Source organism: Musa acuminata, chromosome BXJ1-11 (assembly GCF_036884655.1).
Source record: "Musa acuminata AAA Group cultivar baxijiao chromosome BXJ1-11, Cavendish_Baxijiao_AAA, whole genome shotgun sequence".
NCBI lineage: Eukaryota > Viridiplantae > Streptophyta > Magnoliopsida > Zingiberales > Musaceae > Musa > Musa acuminata.
The window spans coordinates 1557951-1574931 of record NC_088337.1 but is presented as its reverse complement, the minus strand read 5'-3'; the positions used below and the strand labels follow the sequence as shown (position 1 = coordinate 1574931).

At 37.3% G+C, this 16981-nt stretch overlaps 2 protein-coding genes across 5 annotated transcripts; both read right to left on the bottom strand.

The window, feature by feature from the left end:
- Positions 1 to 278: 278 nt before the first annotated feature.
- LOC135596793 (uncharacterized) lies at positions 279 to 7420 on the bottom strand. 3 transcript variants are annotated; one of them, XM_065088939.1, is made up of 10 exons: positions 6696 to 7420; positions 6342 to 6517; positions 5753 to 5872; positions 3424 to 3879; positions 2484 to 2908; positions 2075 to 2174; positions 1922 to 1981; positions 1751 to 1834; positions 1562 to 1678; positions 279 to 768 (listed from the first exon to the last, which is right to left on the bottom strand). In XM_065088939.1, the coding sequence occupies exons 2-10, from the start codon at positions 6405 to 6407 to the stop codon at positions 460 to 462; spliced, it is 1737 nt and encodes a 578-aa protein (XP_064945011.1). In that variant the 5' UTR covers positions 6408 to 6517; positions 6696 to 7420; the 3' UTR covers positions 279 to 459. The 3 variants fall into 3 exon arrangements, with proteins under 3 accessions (XP_064945011.1, XP_064945010.1, XP_064945009.1); XM_065088938.1 differs by having other exon boundaries at positions 6342 to 6392; XM_065088937.1 differs by lacking the exon at positions 6696 to 7420 and having other exon boundaries at positions 6342 to 6653.
- Positions 7421 to 7553: 133 nt separating this feature from the next.
- LOC135584115 (uncharacterized) lies at positions 7554 to 16782 on the bottom strand. Of its 2 annotated transcripts, none has more exons than XM_009383862.3 (8): positions 16310 to 16782; positions 16095 to 16191; positions 15861 to 15976; positions 13142 to 13186; positions 8553 to 8578; positions 8112 to 8247; positions 7836 to 7967; positions 7554 to 7690 (listed from the first exon to the last, which is right to left on the bottom strand). In XM_009383862.3, the coding sequence occupies exons 1-7, from the start codon at positions 16677 to 16679 to the stop codon at positions 7864 to 7866; spliced, it is 894 nt and encodes a 297-aa protein (XP_009382137.2). In that variant the 5' UTR covers positions 16680 to 16782; the 3' UTR covers positions 7554 to 7690; positions 7836 to 7863. The 2 variants fall into 2 exon arrangements, with proteins under 2 accessions (XP_009382137.2, XP_064945012.1); XM_065088940.1 differs by having other exon boundaries at positions 7554 to 7724; positions 16310 to 16781.
- Positions 16783 to 16981: the final 199 nt, after the last annotated feature.

Here is a 16981-nt window from a genome sequence, read left to right as displayed (position 1 = left end):
CGAGCAACATGGAAGAGTAGTTGTACACATTTACTGGTTTGTTGGTTGGCCGCTTTAGTGGATTTTTTACATCCACGACTATTTTGGCAAAACCTGGCTACCAATGTCGAGCACTTGTGCATGAATCTGTTATGAAGTCCTTGTCAGCGGGACCTTTAGATTTATCATCATGTATATTTCAGAAAAACACGAGCAGTTTAGAATTTTGTCATGCTGGATCTTTTTTGTCCTTTTCCTGGCTGCGCCAACTGAATGCAACTGTAAACTCATTTAGTTTGTCCAAAACACACAGCTTATTATTTTCTTGTCTACTGATACATTTACAGATCGTTCCCAATTAACTCAAGTAAAGGAAGTGAAACCAGACCTTATTAGCATACATACATGGAATAATTTCTCGCATCCTGCTATAATAGCTCGGCATACTTTTCAAGAAAAAAAGTGCAAAGGAAGATCAAGTCACATGGGCAGAAGGTATTGGAATTCAGAATTATTAGGGATAACATCCACCGTATGAGATATCTTCGCAGCTGTCCTTCCCTTCAAGCACTCTAGCATGGATTTCCTCAGAGGCCAAGAAGTTGGAAGCTGGTTGACAATCCAGTCAACTAAAGAATCCAAGTCTCTGGCAAAGTCATGCATATTTGAGTGCAGCAGATGCGGGATCAAAATCCTTTTTGTACTTGTCACTACTATGGAAGCTTGCAAGTAGTCCATCTTCGATTTTTCCAACTCGCCTACGACACCATCGGCTGTGTATGTTCTGACCTGAACAAAATTCAATCGATTACCATCATCATCGAAGAATCATAACATCAGCAACATAGGATGTCATACGATGGGTAAGCTATCGTCATATGTTATCCTTATCGCTAGCAATGCTTCTTGGTCACATTGGTTCAAGGTCATCAAGAACTACCACATGTACATTTGCCAATTAGTATTAAGATAAGAAGTCAGTTTAACACCATTAGACTTTTGAATATGTTATGCTACAAGTCACAACATAATTTAACCCATGCGACTAGTGAAAATCCAGAGCACTTCTTCTCGATCAATCATATGCTCAAAAGTGGATGTCTTGAACCTAACAATCATACAGTGATGATTGTGATGTCATAATTGGAGGGTTCCTCTCAATACAAAATCGAAAAGAATCCTCACTTTCTTGGAAGAGGATGAAAATAGAGATGTTTCCAAAATATTAAAGATAGGTGAAATACAGGAAATTAGGAAGATCACACAGGATCTCTGGTCCATTGCTAAAGCTTGAAGCATGATCAACAGACATTTTTTGCATGCAATTAGCCACCTATCACTCTTTACATATACCTAGTGGTTCTCGGAAGTGGCTTGCATAAGTTCACTAACAATAAAATATGACATGGTTGAATACAATTTGGTATTTTATGATAGAAATAAAGGTTATGCCAGATGCTAGGGACATAAAGGGTATCAGCCACCACTTGTACAATTGACCATTATTAATTTGGTCTTTTATGATAAAGAATGACATCAGCAATCACTAATATGAAGTCTAATTTCTGAAAGTTTTACTTACAGCTGGAGAAGATTTACAGCCAGAACATAGTGCAAACACAATATTGGGGTTTGATTGCTCCAATCCATAGTCTTTAGGAACCATTTCTTTATCATCCTTGTGAACTTTCCAGCCATCCTGTGCAACAATCAATTGACTACACAACATTATCTAAATAAGCACAGTTATATTATGCTAAGCTTAACCTACCTCATTAGAGTTCGATGATTGCTTTAGAATAAGGTGCTTTATAGCTAATGCATTTAGTTTGTGCCCTCCTATATTGAGCGTGGCCTGATGAGAAAGAAATTACTTGATGTTTTAGGTCATCTTAAAAATGAAGAGTGATCGGATGTACATTCATTAAAAGTATCTTTGTACCTTATTCTTCAATCCTTCAGCCATTTCTCGATTTGAAGGCATCCCAAGTTCTAGGAAGCTCTGTAAAACATGGATTTGCATGAAACATCAGGCAATTGTTCTTAGACAGAGCTCATCAAGAAAGTTAACAAAAGGGAAGCAGTCATACTATACATGCATGATGCAGATGTTGTAAACATTTATCCAAAAGGCCAATTTCTCTTGGTGGGTCAAAAATGTCAAGTCCACCTTATGAAGGCTGCTAATTAAGATCCTGTGGCAGTAATTTAAACAATGACTAACATCACAGTCTAGAGAAGGCAAAAAGAAATGTAGTTATCATAAGAATTTATGGATGAATGAAATAACAAAAGTAGATTTAGGAAATGATTTCAGAAAAAAAAACATGATTATTATAGTAAGCCTCTGCACAAAATTCCCAGATACTGAAAGTGCTTTACATGCATAATTGTTTACGCAAATCTGAATGATGATATGCTAAACATATTTATATAATACACATTGATATAATCATGCAAAATATACTTTGATTTTTAAAAATAGAGTGAGCTGTGCAGCTTACCTTAACTTCTTTAATAAAGCAAGAGAACTAGAAATGTCTTTGTGATCCAAAGAGCATGAGGTAAATTTGACAAGATTCTTGTATGGACCAATATCTCTCAGTAGAGAGTCTTCAATCTCAAAAATTTCATAAGGATCATGGTGCCTTATTTCCCTTTGAGTTGGAATTTTTCCCTTCAACATCAAGCTGCCATCAATCTGGAAGTTTCCTGATCGTAGCAGTACGTTGGCAGATCTTAATAAGTTGCCAGATTTTTCTAGATCCAATGCTCGTGATGTTCTTATAAATCTTAAGAAAATGCAGATCAAGCACTTCAATATTTTCTCAGATAACTTGTTTGGTTGGTATTCTCCACCATTTTTGTCTGATGAATTTACAGTAGAATGTTCTTTGAATACTGTGAGAAAATTTTCCACATTAGCATCCTGGAGAAAGCAAAATGTCTCATAGTTAAAAGAAAATTTGTAAGAACAACATCCAGAAAATCATAATACTGACAAGTTTACTTCAACAGCAAATAACTAGAGAAAAAAGACAGAACAGTTTTACATGTAAGAATTCTCTTTTATCATAAGTCTCCCAAGGCATTACTAACATGTAGACACAGGTGGTTTTTGTCATCTATCTATTCGGATGAAGTTAACAGAAACTCTGGGTTTTAGTGCAATAATGGATCAATCCTCTGTTCCATTCACCAAATAGAAAGCTTAATAAAGTAAAACTGAAACAACTAATTTAATATAGGGCTACAGAACCTTCACAGCTTAAACAAAAGTGAAAGATGTAATGCATTTGTAAGACAACAAATGTTTCTTTCCATATTTATCTCTCTATTTATAACAGCAATATTCTGCTTATGTTTCTCATTGGTTGTTAGATAGTCATAATACACATTGAAACTAAGCAGGACAATCTGGGTAGCATAAAGAGTTTGACTTACTTTATTGCTTAGGTGCTTTGGAGGCAATTTAGGCAAGGATGCTTTCTGTGGCATTCGACCTTTCCTTGAAGCTCTCTCCTTAATTTCCACTGCCCTTTGGCTTCCCTTGTAATGGAAAGACCTGGTTAAGCTTCCAGCACTTCTTATATTGCTGAAACCGTTAACCAAATAATCTCCTTTTATTGCCTGGTTTATAAAGAACAAAGGCTTGGTTTCTAGTGATATCTTCTGCTGCAAAATTTCTTGACCAGGCACATGTGATGAAGCAACCGACTTATCACTTGAAGGTTCAACTATGACATTTACATTTGTGTCCTTAAAGTTGAAAACTTTTGAGGTCTTCTGTTCTTCAGCTCCTTGCATGTTTGGTAGGCCTACTTGAACTTTACTTATTTCACTTTCAAGTCGAGCTATCTCCTCTTCCACCACTACAAGTTCTGCTAAAAGTTCCTTTGTCTGCAAGTCAGATGAGCTTTCAGCAGGAAAAAAAAAAGAAAGAAATACCTTTCTTCCTTTTAGCAACATTAGAAAAGTAAGGATGTATTTGAGTTCAAATGAATCAGTAATCATGAAAAATCATGAACCAGGTGCTAACTATATGTATAACAATAAGCTATAATGTCCTAAGTATCCATTTGGAATCGACTACATTGATCTTTTCACTTCATTAAGCTCTGTTTAAGTTAATATCCTAAGCCAATTAAAAATGATCTAATATTGTTTTAATGTTTCTCATAGATTTTTCTTAGATTTCTTTTTTATCTATCTCTTCTTGCACCATTCATCCTAATTGACTTAGCTCATCTATCCAAGCCATCTATATTTCTCTTTTGAATATGCCCACACCATCTTAAATGTTTCTTTCATTTTATCCTCTATTAGGCCATAAAGCTAGTTATTCATAAATGAAAAAAGTCAACTGGCCCAATGGGTAACAAGTCATCGCAAGGATTTGCTTAAAAATATAGTTAAGAATTCAATACTGAACTAAATTCCTATAGCAAATTGCACCATTTTATTCATGTCAGAAAGCTCAAAGCACTTTGCATGAGAATAGCTAGGATGGAGTGATTATGGAACTTAGGATATTCAAATTCTCAAACTAGGCAGACCATGAACACACTTTAGAAATTTAATTTGGAATGAACTGTGTGGAAACTAAATGTGAACATGGTAGACACTTCAGGCTATGTCATCCCAGAGGCAAGTTTGAGAAAGAACTTTCAAGAGGACAAGCATATGAAAACTTTCATTTATCATCATAAATTATTTATAGAAAAAGGAAGAAATCTAAAGTTGTACAATGATGTTCTAACATATCCATCCCTGTTTCTTTTGGTAAATTGGCATTTATCTTTTTGACTGTAAAAGGGTTACTTCTCCTTGAAAGAATTTTAGCAAGAAAAAAAACAACATACTATGAAATAACTCTCATTTAAAATTCATGTCATCATGCACACAACATACATTGGAATCAACTGAGGTGAAGTTGGATAACAAAGTAAGGATGTGTATGATAATGGCGGCCATGGTTCTATAGTTCCTAAAAACTACTAGATTAAGAAAAATTTAGGAACTACAGTAGTTTGGTTAAATAAGTGCTAGTGCTTCAAAAGCTACGCAACTCAGCATAACTTAGGCAGTATAATAATTTTGTTAAATATATAACCATAATCCAATAGCCAACATGAAACAAGAGTATGTTTTATTAACATAAAGTTACTTTGCTTAATTTAAATTTCAAATTGAGCATGTTATACATCTGTATCAAAGTCTGTCCAAATGCAACAATACAAAACTCCTCATATGCATAATATAACTAAATGTTGATAATCTCTGGTGTCACTGGTCATGTAGAACACAGAAATGGTATTGTCTGAGAGGTTAAAAAAAAAACACTAGATGGGAAAAACTGCTTATATGGATATCTCAGCATGCAATGATTAGATATTAATCTGACTATTGACTTCAGAACCATTATAGGGGTCCTCGAGCACCAAGTTCAAGTTAAAATAGCTTGACTGGACTGGATTTGTTACTTGTCATAAATGATGCAGGTGTCAAAATCCTAGTCATAAATTTCCAGACAAATGACAATAACAAAGTCCTTTATATAATAAAGGAATTATTGTTTGTCATCATCATGGTAGAGCTTAAGCTGCAAACCGGTCCTCTGCTGGCTACAATGTTGGATTGCCTTCAAACCCAGAAACTGCTTATAGGTGCTCAATTTAAAGGACAAGTTAACATTATTGTAACTTTAAGTTTGCACCTTTGTATTTTCCAATGCATGTCTTCCTTGAGATGCACAAATTTAAGGAGGATGTACCTTTTTTGGAAGGAAACTTGAGATACGAAGGGTTAACAGAGCATTTTGTGGAAGCAATGCACGTTCCAAAATTTCATGCACTTTCTCTTCATCATGGAGCATCCTTTGCAGTTCGGCCACCTGGAAACAACATTACGTTTGAAACCACAGCAGATGTAATGCTTATGTTTATTATTATTCACTGGGGTAATTACTAGAGAAGAGAAAGAGAAGGTGGTCAGAGAAAAGAAAAGAAAAACCCAAAATTTCACTCCTTCAGAAAACAAACAAGACAACTTTGCTTGAAATTATGAATCTTCTCCAAATTTCTCTGATGATAATAGAATGTAAAAAGTTGACTTCAAGAGAAAACAATACCTCTGTTTCCTTCAATTATTCTGTTTATCATTCCTTTTTTTTTTTTTTTTTTTTTTTTCTGTTTCTCATTCTGTTTTCCTTTCAAACAAACAAGATATTTCAAACTTCCTCCCCGTTTGTTTTGTCTTTCCCCCAATTCTTGATACAAACAAAGCACAGGAAGCGTTAAGGTCTCAGGTACTGTTCAATTAGCTTCCACTTGAAAAAGCAAAAGAGACAACTAGGAACTCACCTCCTTTTCAAGATTTAACCTTCTATTTTGGATACTGGTGCTCTTCCTTCCCTGCATGACACACATTGGATCAGTTAACCACTCTGAAAGTGATGTATCGTTAATTGTTATCCCGTGGCGACAAGGCACTAATTTTATTGGAAGTATGTGAGAGTAGTACGTTCCCCGACCTTCAGCTGACACAAACAAGATAATGCCACCATGATCAACAACCAAAATCCCAATGCTAACAATAATAGAAACAGAAGCCTTATTGACATTCATCTCTCAGCCTCACTCTAGAATCTTCAAGTGTGGAGAAGATGCAAACAGATGCATCGTTTTGCCATCCCGCCATAAAAAGAAGAGGCTTACCATGTTAGAGGCAACAGGAAGTGCAAGAAGCCCGTCGTCACCAGACGCCATGAGCCTCAGCTTCGGCCAAGACCAGCGTCCAAAACTCACTCAAAGAGGGTGGTGGATGGTATTGTGGTGGGAGGAAGTTGGAAGCTTTGAGGCCAAGAAAGAGCACCGGATCGAGTTTCCCGAGGAGAGGATGGAAGGGAGCTTTCGAGGAGAGCGGCAAGTCTCTGGCGGGAGACTTGGTGTGCGCGGACGGTGGAATGGGCCCTTTCTTGGCTTCAAATCCCAGCTTTGCGTGGATTCGGCTCTTAACATAAGAAGAAGTCCTTTCCACCGAATGACTTGTGATGAGAAGATGAATAATCGTGAGCGTTTAGATACGGTACCCCCCCGGACACGAGCACTGCCCCGGGGGTCTAACAAGAAGCATTGGGTTCTTGCGGTGATTGGGACGGATGATAGGACACGCGTCCGGCGGACCCCGCGTTTCATCCAATCATCGCATTGATTCCGTGTTCGCGTGTGGAAGTGTACAAAGGTTCATACTGAACCTATTATTGTTCCCAGAATGTTTTCTTTTGAAGATGGGAATGGTACAACTATGACATGCCACCTACACCTGCATTTCCAATTTGCTTCGGGGTGCTTCTCATGGAAGATAAACCAAACCAAGTAAGATGCCTCAACAAGAACGCGCAGTATTACACCAGGGACCTCTCTTGGTCGAGATAGGGAGACCGTTCGGCAGCAAAAAATTATCAAGTACTTGTGCATGCTGTTATGTGAAACGGGTCTACAGGATCCAAACGACAACAGCTATGACATAGGGGTAAAACCAGGGCAATATACACTAAGGTTTGATTCCGCTGGTTGACATAAGAAACTTGATCCTGACTATATAATGAATGACATTGTTCATTGGTAGCTACCAGAGCACCACGAAGGTATATAGATAACTTGTTCTTACTCTTTCATTTTCCAGTCCTCGTGGATTGGATCCAAAGACACTTGAAGCACGGAATTACTACATGTCAGCGACATCTAGAAAACCAAGAAAATATGCGCAACAGCTACAATGATTTATGCCTAATATATCAAATGGAACAAACTACGCAACTGTAGATATATATATATATATATATATATATATACCTTGAGCAGCCAAATTGTCTCCAGTCCATTAAGCTTGGGTGGCATGCCCCTGCATCGTGTCCCCAGATCCGAGGCCTCTGATCTTAACATCGTAGTAGACCTCTTCAACTTTTCTCAAGTCATACTTCATTCCTGCCAAAAAGCATTGGAGAAATTGAACTAAGTCATGCATTTTTTTCATCTTTAGATTTAAGCATGCACATTTTTTCAACTGCTATCATGCCCGTTACTTACAAAATGATATAACAATTTTAAAATCAGAAACATAGAACCTACCATCAAACTTCTTGCGCAGAAAGTCATTTCGTAGGTTAAGCATTCTAAAAGCAGAATGGAGATCGGTTAAGAACTTGAGCACGTTTTTTGGACAATCATAATCCCCAGCAGTAACTTGGTTGACCACATATCTTGGCTAGACATGCAAAAACAGCCAGTAATTTCAGGAAATACTTCTAAATACTGCTACATAAACTCAATGGAAGAATAATAATTCGAAATTGCAATCAATTGGCTTTTTTTTGTCCGACAAATCAATAAATTGAAACACACCTACTGACACACTGAACAATCCAGAAAGCCCATAATACCATTGTTACGTAACCATAAAAGTTTACACATGCTAACCATGTTTATGTTCACCAAGATTCTGAGTGTCATATGTACCAAGCTTTATAATAAAGAAATTTTAATGACTTGACAGGAAAAAAACATTCTTACCAACTCATTGGACATGAAACATATTCCTGAAAAAGGAAAAAACAAACTGTATGAATAGAGTGAAAAGCTTCCCAAATTATGAGCAGAAACAGCTCATTAAATACTTACCATTAAAAGATTACCAATGAACTAAGAGTGTAAAAAGATAAATGAACCTACCAACGTACAATTGATATTTATAGGCCTTAAAAGATGAGCAACGATACTATCATGAACACATTTCTTGAAACATGACTTTCTATACAGAGAAGTCAGAATATATATATATATATATATATATATATATATATATATATATATAACAGAATTACGAACCAACCTTTTCTCTCTCTTTTTTATTCTTACATTGATGCTGAATGTGTGTCACATGCTTGAAGAAGCAAGCTGCTTGGATATCCACTAAGAGATGAAAAGATTTTGAAGTATTTAAGATGAAATTTAAAGACCTAATATATGTCTCACCAATAAAGCAAAAGAATCCTTCCAGCTTAAGCCAAGAATTTGAAGCCAATTGGATTCAGATGTTCAACAAACACTCCGAGTTAAGGTTCACTGTGCCGATCTGTACTGGCCGGTATGGGTGGTACATACCGGTCCGATAGGGGATTGATACGCGGACTGCCCTCTACCGGGCGGTACTGGTACATGACCCCATATCGAGCGATACAAGGTCTATACTGAGCGGTAACGATCGAAATCCGACCAATACTGATCTGTACCGATCAGTAACGGTCGAATTTTGACCGTTACCGATCAAGAGCTGATATTGCCCTATTTCAAATGGTCAAATTGACCATTTATCACTTACATCTCTCTCTCATTCACATTTTTACTCTCCTAAACTCAACAAAGTTGCGATTTGTGGATTAGATCAAATTTGGAAGGGTTAAGAGGGAAAACACTCTAATCAAGAGAAACTAAAGACACCCAACCGTCACAGTCGTTCGCCCAGCGTACAAAGGCAAAGGGGAAGATAGTAGCATCAGTTACACCGTTGGAAAGAATCGAGTCGGGTGACGAGACACCCTCGCAATCGCATTCAACAACCAGCTTGGTCCAAAGACATAGCAATGATATGGACAACTATGTCTCAACCAATGATGGCGATAACGTTGGGGAGTCGATAGTCTCATCTACACAATTTGAGGGTGGTGCATGGACTGAGGAGCAATATTTTACACATGCCACCCATGATTCAAATCATGGAGCTCGACGAGGTACTAGTCAAGTTTATACACGGAAGGGGAAGGCAGTGGATGATTTTGAGTAAATGAGACAGAGTCTACACGATGTAGACACAAAGCGAAGCTCATCGTATTCATAGTCATTCTATTATAAAGAATCTTACGCCCATACGGTAATCGATCTCATAATACGAAGCAACAAATAAATAGTGAAAGTAGAAGTTTTGACATTCATCATGCTCCGCACCAATACATGCCACATTTGTCCTTACCTCAAGAGTCACCTCGGACACATGTGGTTCACGGTAATCAGACTACGACCATCACCATATTGATGCACCAATGACCATCACCATATTGATGCACCATCACCTCAGGATTAAGTCTGATAAATATATTAAATTGATATATAGATAAATAGGAACGAGGACCTTGATCCACTGCCCATGGAGTCTCATCATTCTTTTTGGTGATAGAATCAGGCATATTCATCAATTGATTACTTAATTCATTTGAATCTTAAAGTTTAAGTTGTTTAAAAAATAATCTAACAATTCAAATCATTTTCTTGTAGATAATTTAATATTAACAGAAGGACACTCCAGAACGTATCACAAAGCTACTCCTTAAAGCCCATAAAAGATGTGTCACTATTCTTTCCTAATTTATCTTATTTTTGCTAAAATTATACTAAATTTATATTTATTTCCAACTTAAAAACTCTAATCTAACTTTTTTTATTTTTAGGTTTTTTATGCTATTTTCGATGATTTTGTACATACTGTCAGTACGTCCCATTGTACCGACACACGGTACATTGGCACGCCTAGATATGTATCGTGCCGACGACTTATCGATACACCAGTATAGACCGATAAGACGAACCATGCTTTGAAGTTCAGTTGGCTAGAGGCTTACATATTTGTAAGTGCAAGGATAGTAACTTCTCAAACCCAACACTGAAAGCGCATTTTCTTGCTTATTGCTATTCGATGTTAGTTCGATAGAAATCTATTATAACAAATAAAGACTTCTAGAACACAACTATTATATATAAATTAAATAAAAGTATCATAAAAGATCTCACAAATCTAACTTCCAGTATCATTTGAAATTTTTAATCTAGTGACGATCTTTAGGCTTTATTAATAATCTCAAATCAACTTTGTGGTAATATGTTACCACAAGCTAAGAAGCACAGACACGGGACACTAGCACAACATAACACGGACATGGCAATACATCATTTTTTTTTCAAAAATTAGGACACGGACACAACGAAGTTACATGTATTTTTTTAATATATATATATATATATATATATATATATATTATTCAATTAATATATTTTTTTAGCACTAACACTAATAACATTCCTCCTCATAAAGTTCAAGAATTCCATCCGAGCCTAACACCTCTAGAACACAAAAACAAAATAATAAAAGAACATGAAAGAAAAAGTTCAGAAACCAAATTATATAATATAAGCTTAGGAAAATTGGATGAGGAAATGATCTCTACCATATGTAACATATAACATCAAGTAAAGATATGGTATGTGGTTTCTTGATAACAGCAAAATACAATTTCAAAATATAAGCTCACAAAATCTGAAGAATGTATTAAACTGTAGTGGAAGTCTAAGTAGGACTACAGTTCTTTAGGTCGCTTAGTATGTTAATAAGAAGTCAGATACCATTGATATCAATATACCAAGACACTAGCGTGGAACAGAATCCACAAAACTTTAGACATCCATCTGTGTGTGAAAAATAAACCAGAATCTTGTTTTAGTTCAGAATTTGCAGAAAGCAAAGAGCTCGGACAATAGTTAAACCACAATCAAAGAATCTGTGTAATCTAACTTCTTATTTATGAGAGGAACAAACCCTAAACATCTTGCTTCTCAAATCTAGAACTACTCATGCGAGCCATACCTATGATTTTTGACAATCGAATCAAAAGACATTTTCTTATGAAAGGATTTGAGACTATCTTTGTGCTTCTATGCATCCGAACTCATGCAGGGAAAACAAAAACAAGTGGCACCCGATCTCAAACCAGGTGGTGTTGCTTTCTAGCTTCAAATTCCAAGATGATCAAGAGAACTTACGGAAGATGCCCTGCGACAAATCAAGACCCAGAAAGGAGGGCAGGAAATCTGGAACCAAACCCAAAGATCAAAACAGAAACGGGAAATCTGGGTCCTAGGAAGCAGAAAGAGAGGATCACATAGGGTTTGGTACAGTAGAAGTGGGCAAACTACGAAGGATGGGTTAGCGTGGTCCCCTACGACGTAGTAGTAGAAGGTCTACATCGCAGAAGGTGAGGAAGAAGGTTTCGTTGGGCACCGGTGAGGTCGCAAGGGCTGTGTCGTGGTGGTCTGACGAATGCAAGGGGTTTGGACCGAGGGTGAAGCCTCTTCCACAGTCCATGCCAGTGAGGAAGAAGGAAGAAGGCTTCAGGACACAGGTGGTGGAGGCAAGCGATCGAGATTTAATGTCGACCGACGATCCTATTCATAACGTGACAAACAAGAAATCCTCAAAGAAACCGTCGACAAAGAGATTTCACACGTGTGGTGCCGTGTTCAACAAAATAAATAAAAAAGACATGGCTGTACATGTGTCTAACGCGTGTCCAGCCATGTCGACGACATGTCCGTGTCTCACAAAATCGACGTGTCGATGCTTCATAGACCACAAGAAACTGTAGGAAAACCATTTTATTAAGAAAATTGAATACTGTATTTTATATTGCATAACATAAACATGAATTTTCGTAACTTCATGTCTTAACTTTAGCAGTCCCAAACTTATATTAGAATTCACTATTAGTTTCTCTGCAAACCAGATCTGCAATACAGGTTTATTTTTCAGAAGAAATTTTTTTTGAAAGCTGAATGACTAAAATTCGAACAATGACTAGCACAAGATTCCCATATCCGCAATAGGTTTGGTATATGCAACCCATTAATGAACCTCTCAAGATTTATATGTTTATTCAGATTTTAAATAGGCTTGATCAGTGCTATTTCTAGATAGATGATGCCTGTTCCTTACAGGTCATACATGAATCTTTGGTTGGCTTCATTATGGGATTGATTCAAGTCTGATTTTACTAATATATGCTCAGTTCACTTATGCAGATTTTAAATAGGCTTGATCAGTGCTATTTCTGGGTAGATGATGCCTGTTTCTGACAGGTCATACATGAATCTTCGGTTGGCTTCATTATGGGATTGATTCAAGTCTGATTTTACTAATATCTGCTCAGTTCACTTATGCAGCATTGACTTCACTTGTGAGATATGAATCTTGAACATCAATATGGCACTTTGCATGCATACATTGCCAAACTGCAACAACTAAACATTTGCAAGTTATACTATGAAAGAGCACTAACCTATAAGATAATCTTCAATGTCCAGACCAAATTCTGAATTGTCCACTGCATAGAAGCATACAAGAAAAGCAACATGTCAAACATCTTTTGCTAAAAATCATAATGCACATTATTAAATCATATAAAGAAATACATCTGGCTGCACCATTATATCACTTAAGTCATGCTGCAGTAACACAGCAAGCTGCACTAAATGTTCTAAATTTTATAAGAATCAATTGTTACCAACTCTTTAACTCACTGGCTCATTTTTGCTGTACAGATTAACTACTACTAGTAGTTAAGCTTTTTTGTTGTCCAATGAGATCTAGATTAAAAGTATTACTGGATATGCATTGAAACCAGAGATACATTTCATTGGTCAAAATGATACTATGTACTTGAAAAGGACAACAATACAAAGCTAATGAACTTGTTAAAGAAAGTCCAAGATTTTTTACATGTGTTACCGTTACATGAATGCTTCTTATAGTGGCTTATCACTCTAAAATTCAGTTTGTTTATAGGAATGGATACTAGAGGTCATGAATTATGCAATCCATATGTTTCCTTTGTAAATCATGATGTACTTTTTGAGATCTCAGGTAGGTTAACATTAACCATTTTTAGATAGACAATCTGTAAACAAGGTCAAAATATACAACTCAAATTATCCATTTTGTTTTGTTCCAAGAAGTTCCCTTAATGGCATATAAAGGATACATCACAAAATATTTATTGTGGAGGTTGTGATTAAATAAGCCTTATTTCCTTTCCAATTCATGAAATTACGTTAGGAATTCTAAATTTAAGCAGTGATCCTTCAAAATCAGCACATTCAACCAAGCAACAAGATGAATCTCATGAATAAGCAATAAAAAATATCACTCAAGCTTCTCTGTTTTTCTAAGAGTACCACTCAAAACTGTCTTTGATTTCAGAGAATTTCATGTACGTTGGGTTTGTTGTAATCTTCTCTAATTTTTGAACACTCTTGTCAAAAAAATTAAAATTAAATTTTGTTGTTTTATTTGTGACAGTGATGTTGGATTTATTGACTTGCAACCAACAGACTTTAGTATCAATAGTGTCGTTTAATGGTTGAGTTTTCTCTTTATATTTAACATCCATGTAGGAGTATAATTGCAGAGTTTTCAATTTCCCCTTTCTATTTCCCTTCTTCAAATAACCACTTTAAATTATTCACCTCATTCTGTAATATTCTTTGCCAGCTATCTCTTTGAACTATTTCTCTTTTAAATCAATCACACAGTTAACCTCCAAAGAGAGCTATCAATACTCATTGCATTGCAAGATTAATATTCAGATTTTTCAATGGTAAACAGATAAGGTAGCTATTTAACATCTCATATTTAGATTAAAACTTTGATATTCAATAATTTCCATCTACTGTACCATTATACATGTTTAAACTTATACATCTCATAATTGCACTGTGAAAAGTATAATTCCCAACACAACTGAATTACTTCATAGAGCTTAATCCACTAAAACAATTATTTGTCTCTAAACTATCATTGCAACTGAAGAATTTGTTACTAATAAGATTAACAGTTTTGAGACACTAATACCTTCTCATGTTCACTGCTAGACAATGCAACATGAGCTGAAATGATCACCCATAATAAAACCACCATAAAAGAAAAAAGATTAAAACTTTGACTGTAAGATGCAAGATAAGTCTGTTATCTCCTATTTGACTTGATACATTACACTTCTCCATAACCATACCCTAAATGTTCTCTAGAGCAACGTTTCCGTTTCGCTCGGACTAGTACGAAACAGACAGCACGTATTGGTTCAAGCGCTGACCAATACGTGGAACCGCACTAGTCCAGTCCACCATATAAAAGGGAAGTGGGAAACCCTCACGCAAGTGCCGTCTCTGCACACTCGCGTGCATCGCCTCCACCTCCGCCTCCGCGTCCCCTCCGATTGATGGCGATGGCAACCTCCGCTTGCGGCGACCTCACTGCACCGCCATGTCTCAGGTAAGGTCCCTTCTCCTGTTCCTCTTCCTCCGCCACTTCCTCTTCTTCCCTCTTTCTTCCTCCCCCTGCCATCCCTTCCTCTTCTCCCTTTTTTCTTCCTCTTCGAAACACCGCTACTTACTGATGTACTGTGTGTCAGTACACTTGTACAGTCTGGTACGTGACGTGTGGTGCTGTCGGCCGGGCGACATACCGACTCGAACCAGTAAGGCAAACCTTGCTCTAGAGAACACACAAATGTCGGCTAAATTAACCAAAGTTACTTATTCAAAAGGAAAGAAAAAGAGTGACTTTTTAATCCAAAGTGTCCTCCATAATTACTGGCCATTGAGATGATACAGACAGGTAACATCAGCATAGTTCCACAGAAGAAAGCTTCTTATTTCTTTTGAAACTCACGTTGACATCTTTTTATGTCCAAACTCCAAAACAATCAGAGGAACAGGCCAAATGGAACTCATAAAATCCAGACATTCTCATAAAATACAGAGAATACAGACATTCCTGTTTTCAAGAATTCATATAGAGAATACAGACATTCTCATAAAATCCACTTTCCACAAATGGAACTTAAATTTATCTCATGCATCAATGCAATCATAGTATCATAGCTGTCAGAAAGACAAATACATGATTATGCATCATTTGTGATAAAAAAAATATGTTTACTATCATGAAATAAGAGAAGCTCATTAGACAGGAAACTTCAAGGGTAAAGAAAGGCTCACATCCGAGTTTCTTCTCAGCTTCCGCATGAACGAGAAGATTGCCCGTCTCCAACCAGTGCAGAAACGCAATGAGTGATACTGCTGCCTGGGTCTCGCTCCTCCAATCACCATGGTACCTGCCACCAAAAAGATCCCTCGTTCAAGCACATCCAACAGAAAAGCATAACAAGAACAATACCAAAAAAAAAAAAAAAAATTAGACTCCAATAGCCCGCCCAAAGAGAATCTGCTCGCCTGTAATACTGTCCCGGGCATTCACGAAGGATCTCAGCAAGCCCACCGAAGAGATCCTTGAGCACTTCGATCTGAACTTTAGCCTTCTCCAAGACCTCTGAAACCAATAACAAAGCCATTAAACAGGCGACAGTCCCCTAAAACCCTTCCAAAACCCTAACATCAAGAAATGGAAAAAAGGAACAAATTTAAACCACTTCTTCGATTCTTGAAACCTGGGTTTGGGCGGGTGTGGTGGACGAGAAGAAGACTAGAATGCATCAGCCGGACAGCGCCCTCCATCTCCATCACCACCGCCCGGATCCGCTCCCGAACGTTCCCCGACTCCTCGAGCTGGACGCGAAAGCCCTCGAACTGCTTCTCCACAGAATAGGAAGAGGAATCGAGGGTTTCTGACGCCGTTGTGGAAGTAGAAGGCGGCGGCGAGCGATTCGCCATTGGCAGAGAAGCCGAGAAAAGGCGGTGGAAGGACGAACGAGGGCTTCGTTCAAGGAGGAGCAGAGCAGGTGGGGTACGAGAGAGACGCAACGCACCGGCATTCAAAGTGGAGAAGATGGGAGCGGCGATACGAAATGCACCTCTCATCGCCTAAATAGTGGAAGAGTGCGTTTAGTTCAGGTGAGGACACGCCCGACCGACCGTGTTCCCTTAGCGTTTCTCTGGACATGTTTGCTTGCGGAGTTTTTGTATGTGCATCCTTTCGACTCTGAAACAGCGTATTTTTTGGTGTCCTTTACATTTTAATACGATATATCCTCCACAAATATCCTTTCGTTAAAATCTAAATTAATTACTCTTCAGCGTAATTATCAATTATCAATTTGAATTTAAAACCTTTTTTTATGTATTAAAAGACCCAAATGCCAGTTTTAACGTCAGTCAGTCGA